Source organism: Girardinichthys multiradiatus, chromosome Y (assembly GCF_021462225.1).
Source record: "Girardinichthys multiradiatus isolate DD_20200921_A chromosome Y, DD_fGirMul_XY1, whole genome shotgun sequence".
Lineage (NCBI taxonomy): Eukaryota > Metazoa > Chordata > Actinopteri > Cyprinodontiformes > Goodeidae > Girardinichthys > Girardinichthys multiradiatus.
The window spans coordinates 4,985,489-5,006,384 of record NC_061818.1 but is presented as its reverse complement, the minus strand read 5'-3'; the positions used below and the strand labels follow the sequence as shown (position 1 = coordinate 5,006,384).

At 42.6% G+C, this 20,896-nt stretch overlaps 1 protein-coding gene across 3 annotated transcripts in view; it reads right to left on the bottom strand.

The window, feature by feature from the left end:
* The window catches only part of LOC124864287 (histone deacetylase 5-like), a 137,173-nt gene that overhangs the window by 79,578 nt on the left and 36,699 nt on the right, over positions 1 to 20,896 (bottom strand). For 2 of the 3 annotated variants that reach the window (XR_007037281.1, XR_007037282.1), the window contains exon 14: positions 16,636 to 16,750. Coding sequence is in view for 1 of the 3 variants with exons in the window: in XM_047359012.1 (XP_047214968.1) it covers positions 16,636 to 16,747 (112 nt within the window). In the remaining 2 variants the exon portion in view is untranslated. The remainder of the gene's footprint in view (positions 1 to 16,635; positions 16,751 to 20,896) is intronic. The other variant, XM_047359012.1, reaches the window with a different exon arrangement.

The window sequence follows — 20,896 nt, the reverse complement described above, 5'->3', positions numbered from 1 at the left end:
CCTCCAACAGCTCCAGCAGAGACAACCGGCCAGTTGACTGAGAAAGAGAGGTCATCACAAAAGGTCTCCCCACCGAAATTCACAGGAGAAGGGGAAACCCCCGCTATACCCCCCTCCCCCCAAACCCAGACCCAGACTGACCCCCCTGTTAAACCCCCCTCACACCAGACTGCACAGAACTCTCCCATCTCCCCACTGAGCCCGCTTTTTGCTTTACTGCATTCTGATAACATGAAAGGAGCTCTTAAGATCGGGACCCAAATGGCTCTGACCTCTTCTCCACTCCCCGTGGCCGAGGACCTGCTACTGGACCAACATCTTCCAAATGCCGCAGACCTCCACCACCTCCTAATCTATCTCCTCCTAATCAGGACCTTCAAATTACTTCTCTGTGATACAGTCTGGGCCCCAGTGGTAACTCTATCAGAAATGAGCACGTCCAGGATAAACCTGGGCCCCTAATAGGAGATAGTTGTAAAATCTCTGTGCTTATATGTGAGAGAAAGAACAAAGCCAAAAGGATAAGAGACAGTAATAAACAATCAAAAAAGCCATACACTGTCAGGTACAACCAGAGTTAATATCAGCAACTAAGTCATATAAACTGGCTTTACTGAACATTAGATCTCTGTCAGGAAAATAATTTTTAATCAATGACTTCATTACTGACCACGATCTTGATGTTTTGTTTTTAACAGAAACATGGTTACATGAATTTAATGAAGCTCCCATTCTGATAGAGGCGACGCCTCCGAACTACAATTTTCTTTGTGAGAGCAGACATCAAAGAAAAGGTGGAGTGGTGGCCACTTTGTTTAAAGATTTATTAGAGTGTAAAAGTATTTCTGGGCAATTTTGACTCTTTTGAATATTTGGCTCTCCAGGTAAAAAGCCCTGTCCGAACCATGTTCTTGAATATTTACAGGCCTCCTAAGTCCAAAACAAACTTTTCAGTGATTTTAATGAGCTTTTATCTGTGATATGTGTTGATTATGACTGTTTAATTATTGTGGGAGACTTCAACATTCACATGGACAATCCTGAAGACAGAAGTGCAATAGATCTATGTGACACTCTTAGAAATTTTGGTTTGACTCAACATGTTAAACAGCAAACGCACAAACAGGGACATATTTTGGACTTGATTGTCACTAAGGGTCTAAACATTTCCAAGGTGTCTGTAACTGATGTTGCCCTATCTGACCACTTTTCTGTTATTTGTGAAAGCATCATCTGCAATGACTCAGTTTGCCAAAGAGACATTATAAGAAAACACATCTTTAAGGATGGTGCTGCTGAAACCTTTAACCAGATTTACTCTTCTACCTCCACTTTGCCCTGTAACACTGTAGATGAGCTGGTAGAAAACTTTCATTGTAAAATCTCATCATTGATTCAATTGCTCCAATTAAAGTGAAAGTCATTTCTGGGAAGAAAATGTCTCCATGGAGAAGTGCTCCACCAGTCAGAAGTGAAAAAAAGGAGTGTCGAATAGCTGAACGCAGGTGGCGAAAGACTGGACTCCAGGTTCACTATATTATCTATAAAGAGAGACAATACAGATATAACCTACAACTGAAAAATGCAAGGGAATCTTTCTTTTCTGAGATCATCAGCAAAAACATTAACAATGCTCGTGCATTATTTGCCACGGTCGACAAGTTAACAAGCCCTCCTGTAACTTTAGCATCTGAACTACACTCTACCTGCAATGAATTTGCTAAATTCTTTACTGAAAAACCCCAAAAGATCAGAGGGGTGGTCAGCACATCCACATCAACTCCAGTACCAATGTTGTCTCCAACTAGAACTGATTTTGACAAAATTTCCCAATTTCACCAAATAAACTACAAAAACTTAGAAGAAATCGTACAGCAACTAAGCTCTTCTTCCTGCTGTTTTACTCACAGCTTTCCTTAAGGAAGCTTTGCCTGTAATAACATCTGATTTAACACAAATAATAAACGCGTCCCTTTTGTCAGGTGTTTTCCTCCAGGCCCTGAAAACAGCAATTATCAAACCTCTATTAAAAAAGAGCAACTTGGACAAGCTGCTACTACAGACCTACAGGCTTATCTCAAACCTCCCCTTCATCAGTAAGATTATTAAAAAATTTGTGTTTCAGCAGTTAAACAACTTCCTAACAATGACCAACCGCTTCGATGTCTTCTAGTCAGGCTTCCTGCTCACCACAGTACAAAGACTGCTCTTGTCAAGGTGTTCAATAACATCCGTATAATTGCAGACTGTTGAAGAACCACAGTGCTGGTATTATTGGACCTTAGTGCAGCATTCGACACTGTTGATCACTCCATTTTATTAGAGCGCCTGGAAAACTGGGTCGGCCATTCTGGTACAGCACCCAACTGGTTTAAATCCTACTTGAAGGACAGGGACTTTTTTGTGTCAGTAGGTAACTTTACATCAGAGACCACAAAAATCACATGTGGTGTTCCCCAAGGATCCATCTTAGGGCCCCTCCTATTCAATATCTACATGCTCCCCCTAAGATTTTAATAAACAACAACGTAAGTTATCATAACTAGGCAGACGACACACAGCTATACGTTACGATGTCACCAGGTGACTATGAACCCATTCAAGCACTGGGTAAATGCTTAGAAGAAATCAATGCATGGATGGGCCACAATTTTCTTCAGCTGAATCAAAACAAAACTGAAGTAATAATCTTTGGACCAAAGGAAGAGCGTTTAAAAGTTAGCACATAGCTTCAGTTAATACAGCTAGAAACCACCAGTCAGGCTCCAAACCTGGGTGAAGTGATGGACTCAGAGCTGCACCTTCAGAGGCACATAAAGACAGTAACAAGGTCAGCCTTCTATCATCTCCTGCCCGCGTCCTTACTAGAACTAAGAAAGTGGAGCACATCACCACGGTTCTAAAGTCCCTACACTGGCTCCCTGTAGCTCTGAGAATAGACTTTAAAATATGGCCAATACTTCTCAGGTCTTCTGGCTCAAATCTACTCTGCATACCCAGAAATAGAACCAAACATGGAGAATTCAATTTAATTCAGTTAAGTTTATTTATATAGCGCCAATTCACAACAAATGTCGTCTCAAGGCACTTCACAAAAGTCCGGTTCATACATTCCAATTAATCCTAATCATTGAACAGTGCAGTCAGATTCAGTTATTTATTCAAATCGGATAAAAAGTTTTTCTGTCTAAAGAAACCCAGAACATTGCATCCAGTCAGTGACTTGCAGCATTCCCTCCTCCTGGATGAGCATGTAGAGACAGTGGACAGTCACTGGCGTTGACTTTGCAGCAATCCCTCATGCTGAGCATGCATGTAGCGACGGTGGAGAGGAAAAACTCCCTTTTAACAGAAAGAAACCTCCAGCAGAACCAGGCTCAGTGTGAGCAGCCATCTGCCACGGCCGACTGGGGGTTTGAGAGAACAGAGCAGAGACACAAAAAGAACACAGAAGCACTGGCCCAGGAGTACTTTCTATGGGAAGGAAAATTAAATTTTAATGGATGTAGCTCCTTTAGTCGTTTTATCTAGAAAGAAAGAGCGGATAAACTCTGAGCCAGTTTTCAAGATTAGAGTCTGAAAGAGAGCACATATAATTAGTTACAGTAAAAGCTCAGTCAGTAGATATGTCTAGGAGAAAAGTAGGGTTAAACACTGAAAGACAGGGTAGAAGGTGATCATTAAGTTGTTGGCAGCAGAAGCTTGAACGATGCCCCTCTCCAGGACAGTGTCACAGGTAGAAACAGAGCCAGGCTAGGTGTAGCTTCTAGGAAGAGAAAAGAGGGAGAACAAAGTTTAAAGCTAAAATAACAGCAAGTAATGCAAAATTGGAGAGTAGTGTGCGAATGTAGCGTAGAGTGAAAGTGGTCATTATGTCCTCCAGCAGCCTAAGCCTATAGTAGCATAACTACAGAGATAGCTCAGGATAACCTAAGCCACTCTAACTATAAGCTTTATCAAAAAGGAAAGTTTTAAGTCTAGGCTTAAAAGTAGACAGTTTGTTCATCTAGAGCCCACCAATGGTCATTGTTATACTAAAAACCACAACAAGAAGCAGCTTTTAGTTCTTATGCTCCGCTAATCTGGAATAAACTCCCAGAAAACTGTAAAACTGCCGAAACTCTAAGTTGCTTTAAATCACAATTAAAAACGTATTTGTTTAGAGTGGCCATTGAATGTGTTATCTAAACATTATTAGTTAAGTTTTCAGTCCAATTTTCATTTCATTTTCTTATCCATCATTCTATTCTGTCTTTTTTTTAATTACCTCTAATGTTTGATTTTCTGTATCATTGTAATGTTTTTTCTTATGTACAGCACCTTGAGTGCCTTATTGCAGAAAAGCGCTATATAAATAAACTTGACTTGACATATAGTTTCCAAGTTAGATTAAGTTGTTTGAGAGCAAGTTCAGGCAGTTTTTACTTTTTTCCATTTTTCCCTTACACTTTACCAAGTGTTGTGCCTTTAATATTATATTTCCAACAAAAAAAGATTGACATTATTGTTGCCCTGTCCGTTTTGCTAAAAACGTTCCAAGAATGACGTTGATAGACCTTATGGTTTCCGAGTAATGGGAAGTAGTTCAGGAGCATGCGTCTCCATGTTAAAACGGCAGGCCAGGATGAGACCAAAGTGTCCTGCTGCGTTAGTGAAAAACTGCAGGCGTCGGGTTACACTGACAGTTGTTGCTGATTGGCTGAATCAATGCTTCCTTTACATCTTTGTGTATTTTCCGCTCTATATGTCTGTGATTCTCTATTTCCTTCTGCCTCTCCTCTTCCCATCTCCTCCTCGGAAACACACACACACACACACACACACACTCTTGTTTTGCTATATGTAGTGAGGACCATGTGTTGACTCCCATTGATTTTCAGTCATTTTCAACCCTTTCTATGCCCTAACCCTGACAATAACCCTAAACCTAACCATTACCAGTGCATGCCTAACCCTAACCTTAACCTAAAGTCAATTCACACCTTAGTCCTAAACCTAACCATTAGCAAAATAGGTTGTGAGGACCAGCAAAATGTCCTCACTTTGGTACAAACGGTCCTCAATTTGATGGTGAAATTGGGAAAATGGTTCTCACTGTGATGCCAAGACAGGAACACACATACACACATACACACACATTGAATTCCATTCATTTTCACTGATTTCTATGGCTTAAACCTGACCTGACCCCTAACCCTTTGACCATCTTCATAGAAGGCAACTACATGGCAGCCATTTTGTGTTGGGTACTTAAACAGCATGTACTGCTGTTTCAACACCTAGACAACAGTGATTAAATTCAAAAGGCAATTTCTTAGAGTTTTGCATTTAGGCTTTTGTAAGTATTATAGACTGGCTAAGTTAATGTTAGACAACATGCTAGTGTTAGCCAACATGCTAATGCTAGCATGTTAGCCAACGTAAGCATTTAGGCTAAAATTCACTTATAAGGCTAAATTAACATATTGGATGGAGTGAAATAAGGTAACGCCTGCTTATTAAGCTGTTTTTTAGCTGATTGTCTTCCTATTTAAACAGATCAGATTACCATTTTTTCTTGCTCATCTCTGGTATTTCTGCTAATTTATCAGTTTTCAGCTAATTTTCTGTTGTCAACTTAGGCTTCTTTCTGCTAACAATCAGTAGAGGAATTGAGCATTTCTGTTATCTGCTAATTCACCGAACATTTTGCTGTCAACCTTAGCCTCTTCCTGCAAGCTTTCAGCAGAGTTTAGCATTTCTGTTTAGCATATCTGTTTTATTAATTCCCCGTACTACTGGACTGATTATGTTTTTTTTATTCCAATAAATTACATTTGTACTAGAGACATTTTTCGGTTTCTGCTGATGATATCTGACATGAGTTTATCGGATGACAATATAAGAAAAATAAGTTTATCATTCAGTGTTTAGTAATTATTGTAAATTAATCATGCAGTTTTAAAGCAACAGCTCTGGTCTGACTCAGTTTGGTTAAAAAAAAAAGTTAAATAAAAGATGTAAATAATGATAACTTTTTCTGCTTATGGATCCAGTGCAACTTAAGGAATAATGGAAGGAATTATTCAACTGTATGACTCTAGGGCTGCTCATCATCTACTATCATTTATCAGTTGAAACAAAAACAAATTATTAGCTAGGAATATTTTAAAAGGAGTAAATGAGTATAGCCATCTGCTGGACTGAGTTTGCGGGACAGTTTTCTTCACAACTTTCCAATACGTCATTAGGCTGATTTAAATAAATGGTCCGTGGCCCTTCCCTGAGATTGCTTTTACCCAGGTAAAACAAATCCTGTGGCTTTAAATCCTGGCGTTTTTGGTGGAAAAGTGGCTATTGTTGAAAGTAAGCCATAAGCAGTCTTATTTGCAGTTTACCACAAGCCATGTAGACTACACTGCAAACCTGTGGAAAAAGGTGCGCATATGAGATCAAATTAGAACTTTTTGGCCTACACTCAAAATGCTGTGTTGGGGAATACTAAAGGTGATCATCAACATGAACATACCATCACATTTTGAAATATTGTCATGTCAGCAAGTGCTGTGAGTTTTCTTATCTTCAGAATGGACAGAGAAGATGGATGTTAAATACAGGGCAATCTTGTGAGAGGCTTCAAAAAACTTGAGACTGGAGTGAGGATCACCTTTAAGCAAAACATGCATCTGTAAATGAGGTTCTACAAATGATTGACTCATTATTTACTTATTATTTCAGATTTTTATTTGGATAGCTTTTTGAGAACAACACATTATTTTTATCCCACTGTAAAATTATGCCCTACATTTTTTTTGTTCTATCACATAAAATCCCAGAGTTTATACAATGACAAAATGTAGAATTTATTTCACTTTCCACAACATTAATGAGGCTTATGATAGTTTCTAAGGTTTCACAAAAGCGCCACAAGGTTACAGTAGCTACAAGACAAGTAACACATCTCTTTTTAAATCTCTTGAGAATTTTTCTTTTTCTCTTTGCTTTTGCAATTTTTTAAGTTTCTGTCTCTTTCAGTCAAATTATAAACTAGCAGGACTTTCAAACTTTCATAGTGTTGCTTAACAGACCCAATGGTTTTTAAATGTATTTTCTGACAGCATAAATTTAAAATTCTACTTTATTACAAAGTTTTAAAAGAAAAAGCAAATACTAAATCCCACATCTAAACTGACTCAAAATGCAAGTAGTTCTCTTTAAAATATTCTAATGGGGAAAAAATCACTAGAATGTCTACTATGATGTATTCCAGTGAAACACATATCGTATTATTCTCAATCCTTATCCAATCCTTATTCGTATTATCCTCAATCATTTTAAAAAACACAAACACTGTGTATTTCTCATTTCAGTACTAAAGTGTAACAAAAACTAGTATAAATTGCTGGAATATCGGCTTTGATGTGTGCAGATATTTGATGCTCAACGAGCTTAAAAAATAAATACTAATTAAAGGAGCTAGAGATAGAATGAGGAAGGTGCTCGGAATAGAGCCGCTGCTCCTCCACATCCAGAGGAGCCACTTGAGGTGGCTCGGGCATCTATACTGCATGCCTCCTGAACGCCTTCCTTGGGAGATGTTCCAGGCACGTCCCACCGGGAGGTGGCTCAGGACACAGCCCGAGACATGCTGGAGGGACTATGTGTCTCGGCTGGCCTGGGAGCACCTTGGGCTCCCCTCCAGAGGAGCTGGAGGAGGTGTCTGGGGAAAGGGACGTCTGGGTGTCTCTACTGAATCTGCTGCCCCCGCGACCCGGTCCTGGATGAAGCGGAAGACGACGAGTACGAGTAAAATGAAACATCTGGTGCTGGCTTTATAATGTTTAATTTGCAACACCTGATGATCCTTCAGCTTCCTAAAAGAGTTTCCTGCTCTGCAGTGGAATTCTGTAAATGCTGTTTTAATTATGGATCACCAAAGGATGGGTAGGTGTAAATAGATGTACTTTTCCAGTCAGAGGTTTACATAGTTCACTATATACATGAATGTCACATTAATGTTGAGTTTTTCGATTTGAGCTGTTCCCTTCTCAGGATGGAATGTTGATACAAAAAAAAACTTAAATGAAGTTTAAAAACAAGATTTAAATGTGCAACTTTAAATTATATGAGGATTTTTATCTAATCCACACAGAGTCGAATACATATATACAGGCTAAATATATACATACACCCCAACAATAGCTGGTTAAATGTCCCTTAGCATTTTGTGCCTTAATGACAAATACGCCATCAACATGCTTCTGGCATAATTCTGACTGTATGTTTCACCGCTCTTCTTAACAGAAATGCTGGAGCTCATTTACAATCATTGGCTTCCAGGCATGGATTCAGCTTTTAATGACAGCACACTACTTTTCCATTGGATTGAGGTCAGGGCCATTACAGAAGGTCAATGTTAACCTGCTTTATCTACAACAAAATCAGTCTTGCTATAGCTTCTCAATTGGATTTAGCTGTGGACTTTGGTTTTGCCATCCTAACACATGAATATGCTTTCATCTAAACCAGAGGTCACGGATTAGATGACCAGGGTCCAGATCCGGACCCATGTGCCGTCCAATCCGGACCCAACCTGGTTTTAAACATTTATATATTACTGCATCCCCTCCCTGGGCTGCCACCTTAACGTGGTGGAAGTGTTTGAGTGTCCCAATGATCCTGGGAACTATGTTGTCAGGGGCTTTATGCCCCTGGTAGGGTCACCCAAGGCAAACAGGTCCTAGGTGAGGGATCATACAAAGCGTAGCCCACAGAGCCCTTATGATTATTACCAAAGATGAACACAGTGTTCCATCGCCCGAACGCAGGTCACCGGGGCCCCACCCTGGAGCCAGGCCTGGAGGTGGGGCTCGCTGGCGAGTGCCTGGTGGCCGGGTTGTCACCTATGGAACCCGGCCAGGCATACCCGAAAAGGAAACGTGGGTCCCCCTTCCGATGGGCTCACCACCCGTGGGAGGGGCCAAAGGGGTCGGGTGCAATGTGTCATGGGTGGCGGCCGAAGGCGGAGACCGTGGCGGTCTGATCCTCGGCTGCAGAAGCTGGCTCTTGGGACGTGGAATGTCACCTCTATGGTGGGGAAAGAGCCTGCATTGGTGTGCGAGGTAAAGAGGTTCTGGCTAGAAATAGTTGGACTCACCTCAATGCAGGGCTCTGGCTCTAAAACCAGTCTCCTTGAGAGGGGTTGGACACTTCCACTCTGGAGTTGCCCCTGGTGAGAGGCACCGAGCTGGGGTGGGCATTCTTGTTGCCTGTAGGTTGGGGTTCACCCCAGTGAACGAGAGGGTAGCCTCCCTCCGCCTACGGTGAGGGGGACGGGTTCTGACTGTTGTTTGTGCTTATGCACCGGGCAGCAATTCAGACTACCCACCCTTTTTGGAGTCCTTCGTGGAGGTGTTGGAGAGCACCCCTCCGGGGGACTCCCTTGTTCTGCTGGGGGACTTCAACGCTCACATTGGGATTGGCAGTGAGACTTGGAGGGGTGTGATTGGGAGGAATGTCCCTCCCGTTCTGTCCCCGAGTGGTGTTTTGTTATTGGACTTCTGTGCTCGTCAGGGATTGTCCATTACTAACACCATGTTCAAGCATAAGGGTGTCCATATGTGCTCTTGGCACCAGGACACCCTAGGCTGGAGTTTGATGATCGACTTTGCTGTCGTGTCATCTGATCTGCCGCAGCATGTCTTGGACACTCGGGTGAAGAGGGGAGCGGAGTTTTCCACTGACAACAACCTGGTGGTGAGCTGGTCCGATGGTGGGGGAGGATGCCGATCTTGAGGGTCTGCTGGGAACACCCGGCGGACTCTCCCGTAAGGCGAAGCTTCAACTCCCACCTCCGGGAGAGCTTCAAACACAGTCAGGTGGAGGAAGAAGGAGTCCTATCGGGTCCTTTTGGCCTGTGGGATTCTGGAAGCAACTGATGGGTACCGGCAGTCCAAGCTCGGTTGGTTGCTGAGGCAAAAACTCGGGCGTGGGAGGAGTTTGAAGAGGCCATGGAAAACGACATCCGTACAGCTTCGAGGCAATTCTGGTCCACCATCCAGCGTCTCGGGGGGGAAGAGGTACACCACCAACATTGTTTACAGTGGAGAGGGTGTGGTGTTGACCTCAACTCGGGACGTTGTGGGTCGGTGGGCGGAGTACTTCAAAGACTTTCTCAATCCCACCGGCACGTCTTCCACTGAGGAAGCGGAGCCTGGGGACCTTGGGGAGGGCTCTCGATTCTCTGGTGCTCAGGTCAACAAAGTGATTAAAAAGCTCCTCGGTTGTAAGGCCCCGGGGGTGGATGAGATTTGTCTAGAGTTCCTTAAGGCTCTGGATGTTGTAGGGTAATGTTGGCTAACGTGACTCTGCAGCATAGCATGGACATTGGGGGCAATTCCACTGGCAGACCGGGGTGGTGGTCCTCCTATTCAAAAAGGGGAACCGTAGAGTGTGCTCCAACTATAGGGGACTCACACTCTTAAGCCTCCCTGGTAAGGTCTATTTGGGGGTTCTGGAGGGTTCATTGGATAGTCGAACCAGAGGGACTAGGTGAAGGCGTGTTAAGGCATATTCTTCACTTCCTGTTTTCACTGTTGCACTCGGTGGATTGTTTGGTGTGTGAAGGTTCTCTCGTTTGATCTGATTTCTCTCTACTGGGATATCTCTTACTTGCTCTAATACATAAGCACATTAAAACACATACTTTCTTTTTCTGCATTTAACAAATGGGGACTCTTCGTGTCTTACACAATTTTTCAAGTAGTGCTAAGGGATTGCTAGCTTAGCGTTAGCTTTAGCTCCACCATGGCTACCCGTTCTGCTGTTTCTCTCTCTGAGTCTCCTCCTCTCTCCTGCTCTCTGTGTCAAATGTTCAGTTACTCCTCTGCCTCCTTTAGTGATAATGGTACGTGTAATAAATGTAAAATTTTTGTAGCTTGGAGGCGAGGTGTCGGAATTGGAGGCCCGGCTCCGCTCCGTTGAAAAACCAGCAGATAACCGAGGCCCCATAACCAGCGCAGAGCCACCGTGGGTAGCTCCCCGTAACAGTCCTCCAGCAGAGCCCGTGCAGCCGGGGCCTGAGGCCGGCTGGGTGACGGTACATAGAAAGCATAGTCCTAGATCCCAACCCACAGGTCACCACCAACCTGTCTGCATTTCTAACAGATTTTCCCTGCTCAGAGACACACCCGCTGAGAAGCCAACTCTGGTAATTAGCAGCTCCACAGTCAGAAACGTGGCACAAGAGACACCAGCGACCATAGTCAAATGTCTGCCAGGGGCCAGAACGGGAGACATCAAATCCTACCTGAAACTGCTGGCTAAGGATAAGCGTAAATACAGTAAGATTGTTATTCACGCTGGCGGTAATGACACCCGGTTACGCCAATCGGAGGTCACTAAAGTTAGTGTTGCTTAGGTGTGTAAGTTTGCCAAAACAATGTCGGGCTCCGTAATTTTCTCTGGTCCCCTCCCTGATCTGACCAGCAACGACATGTTTAGCCGCATGCTGTCATTCAACCGCTGGCTGTCTAGGTGGAGTCCAGAAAACGATGTGGGCTACATTGATAATTGGCGAACATTTTGGGGAAAACCTGGTCTAATCCGGAGAGACGACATCCATCCCACTTTGGATGGACCAGCTCTTCTTTCTAAGAATCTGGCCGAATTTATTAGTTCTCCAAAACTCTGACAACCCAGGGTTCAGACCAGGAAGCAGCGCCGTAGTTTAATACTCCTCTCTGCAGCTTCTGTACTGCTACCCACCCATTACCCTATTAAGACAGTGTCTCGCCCATGGCCAAAATTGAATAGATTAAAAAATGATCTAAAAGGAGGAAATCGTGAAAATCTAATAAAAATAAACACAACTCAGACTAAAAAGAAAAAGAAAACAATTAAATGTAGCTTACTGAACATAAGATCTCTCTCTTCAAAGACATTGCTAGTTAGTGACCTGATTCGTGACAATCAGATTGATTTATTTTGCCTCACAGGTTTGTTGTTTTGTACCGTCCACCAGGCCCTTACTCTCAATTTTTAGATCAGTTTTCAGACCTTTTATCTGATTTAGTGTTAAATACAGATAAGGTTATTATAGTGGGGGATTTTAACATTCATGTTGACACTGAAAGTGATAGCCTAAATATAGCCCTTAATGCTATCTTAGACTCACTTGGCTTTGCACAAAACATTAACAAACCTACCCACCTTTGTCTTCATTCTCTGGACCTTGTGCTGACATATGGCATTGAGTGTAAAGACATAATATTATTTTCTCATAACCCTGCCCTGTCTGACCATTTCTTAATAACCTTTGAGTTTAATCTGACCTAGTACTCTACGCCTGAAAGAAAATTTCATTATAGTAGATCATTATCAGACAATGCTGTAACAACCTTTAAAGAATCTGTTCCACTTTTAATTTCCTCATTATCACAGAAAAACACAGTGGAGGGCAATAATTTTGTTTCTTCCCTTTCACAAATTGATTCTCTTGTTTATAGTGTTACTTCATCATTGCGTGGTGCATTAGACAATGCAGCCCCCTTGAAAAAGAAGGTAATTATTCATAGGAGGCTGGCTTCCTGGTTTAATTCAGAGCTGGGTACTTTAAAGCACATTTTTAGAGAATTGGAGAGAAAATGTCACTGTACACACCTATAGGACTCCTAGTTAATCTGGAAAAATAGCCTACTGTTGCATAAAAAGACACTTCGCCAAGCCAAAACAGCTTATTTCTCATCATTAATAGAAGAGAACAAGAATAATCCTAGGTTTCTCTTTAGTGCAGTTGCTAAACTTACACAGAGTCATAGCTCTGTTGAGCCATCCATCCCTTAGCTCTCAGCAGTCATGACTTTATGGGATTCTTCTTAAATAAAATTAATTCTACTAAAAATAAAATCATTGACATACTCCCGAAGATGATTACTTCATCCTCAGCAAGTGAGACAACATTGGAAGTAACTGTAGAACCTGATCTGTGTTTGGACTGTTCTGATCCTGTGGAGCTTCCTGAGTTATCAGAAATATTAGCTTCATCTAAACCTTCAACTTGTATGTTAGACCCAATCCCAACCAAATTACACTGCTCAAAAAAATAAAGGGAACACTCAAACAACACATCCTAGATCTGAAAGAATGAAATATTCTCATTGAATACTTTGTTCTGTACAAAGTTGAATGTGCTGACAACAAAATCCCACAAAAATCATCAATGGAAATCAAATTTATTAACCAATGGAGGCCTGGATTTGGAGTCACACACAAAAGTAAAGTGGAAAAACACACTACAGGCTGATCCAACTTTGATATAATGTTCTTAAAACAAGTCAAAATGAGGCTCAGTATTGTGTGTAGCCTCCACGTGTCTGTATGACCTCCCTACAACGCCTGGGCATGCTCCTGATGAGACAGCGGCTGGTCTCCTGAGGGATGTTCTCCCAGACCTGGGCTGAAGCATCCACCAACTCCTGGACAGTCTGTGGTGCAACGTGACGTTGGTGGATGGAGCGAGACATGATGTCCCAGATGTGCTCAATCGGATTCAGGTCTGGGGAACAGCCAGTCCATAGCTTCAATGTCTTCATCTTGCAGGAACTGCTGACACACTCCAGCCACATGAGGTCTAGCAATGTCCTGCATTAGGAGGAACCCAGGGCCAACCGCACCAGCATATGGTCTCACAATGCTGAAGCATGTTGCAGGTAGCAGATCTCTCTCCACGGTGTCTCCAGACTCTGTCATGTCTGTCACATGTGCTCAGTGTGAACCTGCATTCATCTGTGAAGAGCACAGGGCGCCAGTGGCAAATTTGCCAATCCTGGTGTTCTCTGGCAAATGCCAAGCGTCCTGCACGGTGTTGGGCTGTGAGCACAACCCCCATTTGTGGATGTCGGGCCCTCATACAATCCTCATGGAGACGGTTTCTAACCGTTTGTGCAGACACATGCACATTTGTTGCCTGCTGGAGGTCATTTTGCGGGGCTCTGGCAGTGCTCCTCCTGTTCCTCCTTGCACAAAGGCGGAGGTAGCGGTTCAGCTGCTTGGTTATTGCCCTCCTACAGCCTCCTCCACGTCTCCTGGTGTACTGGCCTGTCTCCTGGTAGTGCCTCCAGGCTCTGGACACTACGCTGACAGGCACATCAAACCTTCTTGCCACAGCTCGCATTGATGTGCAATCCTGGATTAGATGCACTACCTGAGCCACTTGTGTGGGTTGTATAGTCCTTCTCATGCTACCACAAGTGTGAAAGCACCACCAACATTCAAATGTGACCAAAACATCAGCCAGAAAGCATAGCTACTGAGAAGTGGTCTGTGGTCCCCACCTGCAGAACCACTCCTTTATTGAGTGTGTCTTGCTAATCGCCAAAGATTTCCCCCTGTTGTCTATTCCATTTGCGCAACAGCATGTGAAATTGATTGTCAATCAGTGTTGCTTCCTAAGTGGACAGTTTGATTTCACAGAAGTGATTTACTTGGAGTTATAGTGTGTTGTTTAAGGGTTCCCTTTATTTTTTTGAGCAGTGTATTTAAGGAAGTGTTCCCTCTGATTACCAGCCCCATTTTAGATATGATTAATCTATCCTTAGTAAATGGATATGTACTACAAGCTTTTAAGGTAGCGGTAATTAAACTTTTACTTAAGAAACGTTCACTTGATCGAGATGACTTGAAAAATTACAGACCTATATCCAATCTTCCATTCCTATCTAAAATTCTTGAGAAAATAGTTGCTAATCAAATGTGTGAGCATTTACACAGCAATGACCTGTTTGAAGAGTTTCAGTCAGGCTTCAGAGCTCATCATAGCACTGAAAGAGCTCTGCTGAAAGTCACTAATGATATTCTTATGCCCTCAGATAATGGACTTGTGTCTGTACTTGTTCTGTTAGATCTCAGTGCTGCATTTGATACAGTCGACCATAATATTCTCTTAGAAAGGCTGGAGTATGCTGTAGAGATCAGGAGAACATCGCTAGGTTGGTTTAAATCTTATTTGTCTGACAGATTCCCGTTTGTTCATGTAAATGATAAATCATCTTTAAACTCCAGGGTTAATTGTGGAGTACCACAAGGTTTAGTATGTGGTCCAATTCTCTTTACTATATGTAAAGGGGTTGGACAATGAAATTGAAACACCTGGTTTTAGACCACAATAATTTATTAGTATGGTGTAGGGCCTCCTTTTGCAGCCAATACAGCGTCAATTCGTCTTGGGAATAACATATACAAGTCCTGCAGTGGTCAGAGGGATTTTAAGCCATTCTTCTTGCAGGATAGTGGCCAGGTCACTACGTGATACTGGTGGAGGAAAACGTTTCCTGACTCGCTCCTCCAAAACACCCCAAAGTGGCTCAATAATATTTAGATCTGGTGACTGTGCAGGCCATGGGAGATGTTCAACTTCACTTTCATGTTCATCAAACCAATCTTTCACCAGTCTTGCTGTGTGTATTGGTGCATTGTCATCCTGATACATGGCACCGCCTTCAGGATACAATGTTTGAACCACTGGATGCACATGGTCCTACACCTACATACACGGTGGCACAGTTGGTAGCACTGTTGCCTTGCAGCAAGAAGGTCCTGGGTTCAATTCCTGACCGGGGGTCTTTCTGCATGGAGTTTGCATGTTCTCCCCGTGCATGCGTGGGTTCTCACCAGGTACTCCGGCTTCCTCCCACAGTCCAAAGACATGCCTGTTAGGTTAATTGGTCACTCTAAATTGCCCTTAGGTGTATGAATGAGTGTGTGCATGGTTGTTTGTGTGTTGCCCTGCGATGGACTGGTGACCTGTCCAGGGTGTACCCTGCCTCTCGCCTATAGACTTCTGGAGATAAGCACCAGCCCCCCTGGTGACCCACTATGGAATAAGCGGTAGAAAATGACTGACTGACTGTCCAACCCCTGTACACTGGATTGTTCTTTTCTGTTCAGCATATGATTTCATGGGCATATGAATAATTGATCAGTGGTTAAAAAAAATTCTAGTATTAATTAAATGTTAAATAAAGATGAAAGAAAATATTTTTGTCTATTGATTTAAAATGTTCGGACACCAAATTGTTTGGATGAGGGAGGATGTGGACCTCCTGCTATTTTAATTGGGGACCCCTGATCTAAACCATCCCATCATAGCTCTGGCTGTATGTTTTCTTGAAAGCTGCACCTTCAAGAATTTGTTAGACAACTTTAATGTTAGGTCTTTTGTTAAAGAAAACATTATTATATAACAGAAACCTCTTTTTAAGGGAATCAGATCAGGCTGCACATTAGATTCAGTGTATTTTCACAGGCCTTAACAAAAAAGTTCTTTATGCTTGTTGTTAAAAGAACGGACTGTGCTAATCTAGTAAAAACTGCCAAATGGAATCATGTTAATGACAATACAAAAAGACACACAAAGTCAGTGTGGCTCAGTTTTAAGACATTTTCCATCTTTTTACATTTATACATAAAAGAAAACAGATCAGAACATCATTATTTATTATAAAAATTAACTGTGTCACCAGAAATAAGGCACTAAGCTCCCCGTTGCTAGGCAACAAGCCCGGAGGCTCACAGGAGGTGGACTGACACATGCCACACTTATCCAATCAAAACCCAGAGGTGCATTCCTAAAAATAAACACATAAGCAGAAACCTCACCGGTGGTGAAGAGGTGTTTGATAGGACTGACAGCAGTCGCAGGGGACGACTTGGCTCTTCCCAGAGGTCTGTGGGCCAGGGAGGACGAAAACACACTCAGCTGCTGCAAGGACTGCTGGGAAAGAGAGGGAGAGATGATCTGAATCACAAATCAGTCCATTCATTGCAGAGGTGGAGGAGTGTGTGTGGGGCAGTGTAGGAGCTTAAAAAAAGAACACATTGCTTAACACCACACTTCATTCATAACATTATGAGCTGTGCTGTGTAACATGCTGAAACTGATTGAGAAAAATTGCTGCCACGATAGCTTGACTTGAACCCTTCACCAACCACCTCACACCACTGTGTGTGCGTGATTTTAAGGATTCGGTAAGCACTGCAGTCACACACACATACACACAAAGATGCCTGCACATATTCTGAAGTAGCTGTATATAGGCAGGTGCTGCTGTGCAGTGGGTGACATCATGCATGGGTGGACCCTCAACACTCAATTCAAGACATATAGACACAAAGACATATACACAGCAGTGAGTGCAGTGGTTGAGTCATCACATGATGTCAGTGCAGTGTCAACAATTGTGTGTGTGTGTGTGTGTGTGTGTGTGTGTGAATGAATTGCTTGGTTCAAGATGAAAAGGTTTGTTTGAAATATGTCATCTTTTATCAATGATCTGTAATACAGTGTAACTCTAAACATCTTCATAAAATTAAAGAATTGCCTATCTTGGCCGTGAACTCTACAGTACCTTGCAGTATTCACAAACCACAAATTTCAATCCAACAACTCCAGTGAGTCAATACTTGGTAGAATTGCCTCCCTTTGCAATCTGTTGGGGTGTGTCTCTACAAGATTTACACATCTAAAGAATTAAAAGGTTTGTTCATTCTTCTTTGCAAAATAGCTCAAGCTCAATCAGATTGGATGGAGAGTGTGTGTGACAGCAGTTTTCAGATCTTGCCACAGATTCTCTATTGGGATTACTGCCACTGATTCTCCAGCTTTATTTAGGTCTGTTCATTGGATCAGTGGAGCATTCTCATGAATTATTATTTGATCTAAACCATTCCACTGCAGCTCTGGTGTTAAGTTTTCAATTCAGTTCAGTCAAACCATACAGATCAAGTCAGGTACATACATTCTAATTAATCCTAACTATTAAACAGTGCAGTCAGATTCAGTTTATTATTCAAATTGGTTAAAAGTCTTTTTGTCTAAGGAAACATAGCAGATTGCATCCAGTCAGTAACTTGCAGCATTCACTCCTCCTGGATGAGCATGTAGAAACTGTGGACAGTTGCTTGCATTGCCTTTGCAGCAATACCTCATACTGAGCATGCATGTAGCAACTGTGTAGAGGAAAACTTCCTTTTAACAGGAAGAAACCTCCAGCAGAACCAGGCTCAGTGTGAGCGGCCATCTGCCACGACTCCTGTTCCTGTTGTTAAATTAAACATCCACCCCAGTCTTAAGACCTTTGCAGCCTGTAACAGGTTTTCTTGCAGGATTGCTCTGTATTTAGCTCCAACCTTATTCCCACAGAGCATTTTGCATGCAGGCCAAAAAGTAAAATTTTGGTCTCATATGACCTGAGTGTCTTCTTCCATGTTTGCTCTTCCTTATATATTGCTTGTGGCAAACTGCACCACAAACAAGCTCTATTTATGCTGAATCTATACTAAAGTCCTTGGCTCTGATGCTGCTACCCCAGCAGATGATGACAGAAGAGATCACACTTTCCACAACAGACTTATAAAAGATATGCAGCATCTTGCTGCAAACACCAAAGGACCTAAGCTTCCTCAAGTACAGTCCGCTCTGTCCCTTCTTGTAGATAGCTTCACAGTTGCATCTCCACTGCAGTCTGTTGTCCAGGTGAACACCGAGGTATTTATACTCCTCCACCACCTCTTCTCCCATGATGGAAATAGTGTTTGACTTATTCCTGTTTTTCTTAAAATCTACAATCATCTCCTTTGTTTTAGTCACGTTCAAAATGAGATGATTGTTTCCACTGTACTCAGCTTCTTCTCCATCTCTGATCCACCCCACAACTCCAGAATCATCAGAGTATTTCTGCAGATGACAGGAGTCTGTCTTGTACTGGAAGTCTGAGGTGTACAGAGTGAAGAGGAATGGTGAGAGTATCGTCCCCTGTGGTACTTACTACCTGGCTGCTTACTACCTCACAACCCTTCAGTCTCACAAACTGTGGTCTGTTTGTCAGGTAGTCTTTGATCCAGGAGATTGTTGAGGCCTCCACCTGAGTCTCCTAGACTTTCTGACAAAGTAAATCAGGTTGAATTGTGTCAAATGTTCTGGAAAAATCAAAGAACATGATCCTCACTGTGCTGCTCACTTGACTTCTTGAGACACACAGGAGGAAGGGGGAAGCAAAGGAAGCATCAGCATCTTCTGATTTGGTTGAAGGCAAACATGTGGAAGCAGAAGGGTCCATGACTGAGGTGGAAGATAAAACATTTGAGGTGCGACAGAAAAGCTGTGGGTCCTGTGGGTAAAAGGAGGGTGGGATGTCTGTTTGGCTTTGAGCCGGAGAGGAGGATGCGAAGCTTGTTTCTGAACTGAACCTATTGACAAATGTGTTCAGTTCATTGGCTCTGTCCAGACATCCATCAGTCTGATCATCCTTCTGCATGAAGCCTGTGATCTTCTTCATCCCTGACCACACATCTCTGATATTGTTTTGCTGGAGCTTGCTCTCCAGCTTCCTCTTGTACACCTTCTTTCTGTCTCTTATCTTGACTTTAAGTTGCTTCTGTAAACTCCTCAATAATTCTCTTTCTCCCTCTCTAAAGGCTCTTTTTTGTTGTTAAGCACGTCCTTCAGGTCACTGGTGATCCAAGGTTTGTTAATGGGGAAGCATCTCACAGTTCTGATGGGGATGGTGTTATCCACACAGAAGTTTATATAGTCGATTGTACAGTGTGTCCCAGTCTGTAGCCTCAAAGCAACCTTGCAGAGCTTCTTCAACTTCCTGTGACCATTTTCTCACATCCCTCTTTATTACAGGTTGCCTCTGAACAAGGGGCTTATACTTTGAGCAGAGAAAAACAAAACTGTGACCTGATTTGCCTAGAGGAGGTCTTGCTATAGAGATGTATGAGTCCTTGACATTTGCATAAAACAAATCCAACATTTTGTTTTCTCTGGTAGAGCAGCTGACAAACTGTTGAAATGTTGGAAGTGTAGCAGAGAGTGAAGCCTGGTTAAAATCACCAGAAATTGTCACAAATGCATTCGGGTGTTGCGTCTGTAACTTAGCAACAACTGAGCTAATGGCATCGCATGCAGTGTCAGCAACAGCTAACGGTGGAATGTAAACCTTTGCCAAAATAACACTGGTGAACTCTCTGGATAAATAATATGGACGAAAACCTACTGCTAACAGTTCAATATCTGGACTGCAGAGATGACACTTCAATTACATGTCCTGGATGACACCATCTATTGTTCACAAGTACTGCCAGTCCACCTCCTTTACATTTGCCGCTCCTCTTTAAATCTCTGGCTGCTCGTATGGTTAAAAAGCCCGGCAGAGAGACGCTGGAGTCGGGGATATGATCCTGCAACCATGTCTCAGTAAAACACATAATATTACATTCCCAGTACTCTGGCTGGGTCCTTTGTAGGGCTTGGAGTTCATCCAACTTGTTTGCTAACGATCTCACATTGCCCATCATAATCGACGGAAGAGATGGTTTGAACTTCCTCCTTCTCTCTTTTCTCTTAGCTCCTGCTATGCATCCACGGCGTCTCCTTTTCAACTCATCAGGGATTTGGGGTTGTAGTTGAAGTATTATTTGAGCTTTTGAGATATTAATAAGCTGCTCCCGGTTGTAAGAAACAGCCCCGTTGCCATGGCAATGCATCATAACAAATGTCCAAAAGTAGAAAAGTATAAGGAAAAATCCTCCCAGCTGCACAGCATCCGACACCAGACGCACCGGCATCTTCAATGCTAACACTGCACAGTTTCTATAGGGAGTAATTTTAAAACACAAAAACAGACATCGACTTCAGAATACTAACAAAATAACAAAATCACATTCAAGGTTTATCAATGTAAAAGCGCAATCAATGTAATAGACTTATTTTCCTTTATTTAAATAACACTGAGATGTGCTCTTACTCGTCATCTTCTGTTTATCCGGGAATGGGTCGCGGGGTCAGCAGTCTCAGCAGATACACACAGACACACACAGACTTCCCTCTCCCCAGACACCTCCTCCAGCTCTTCTG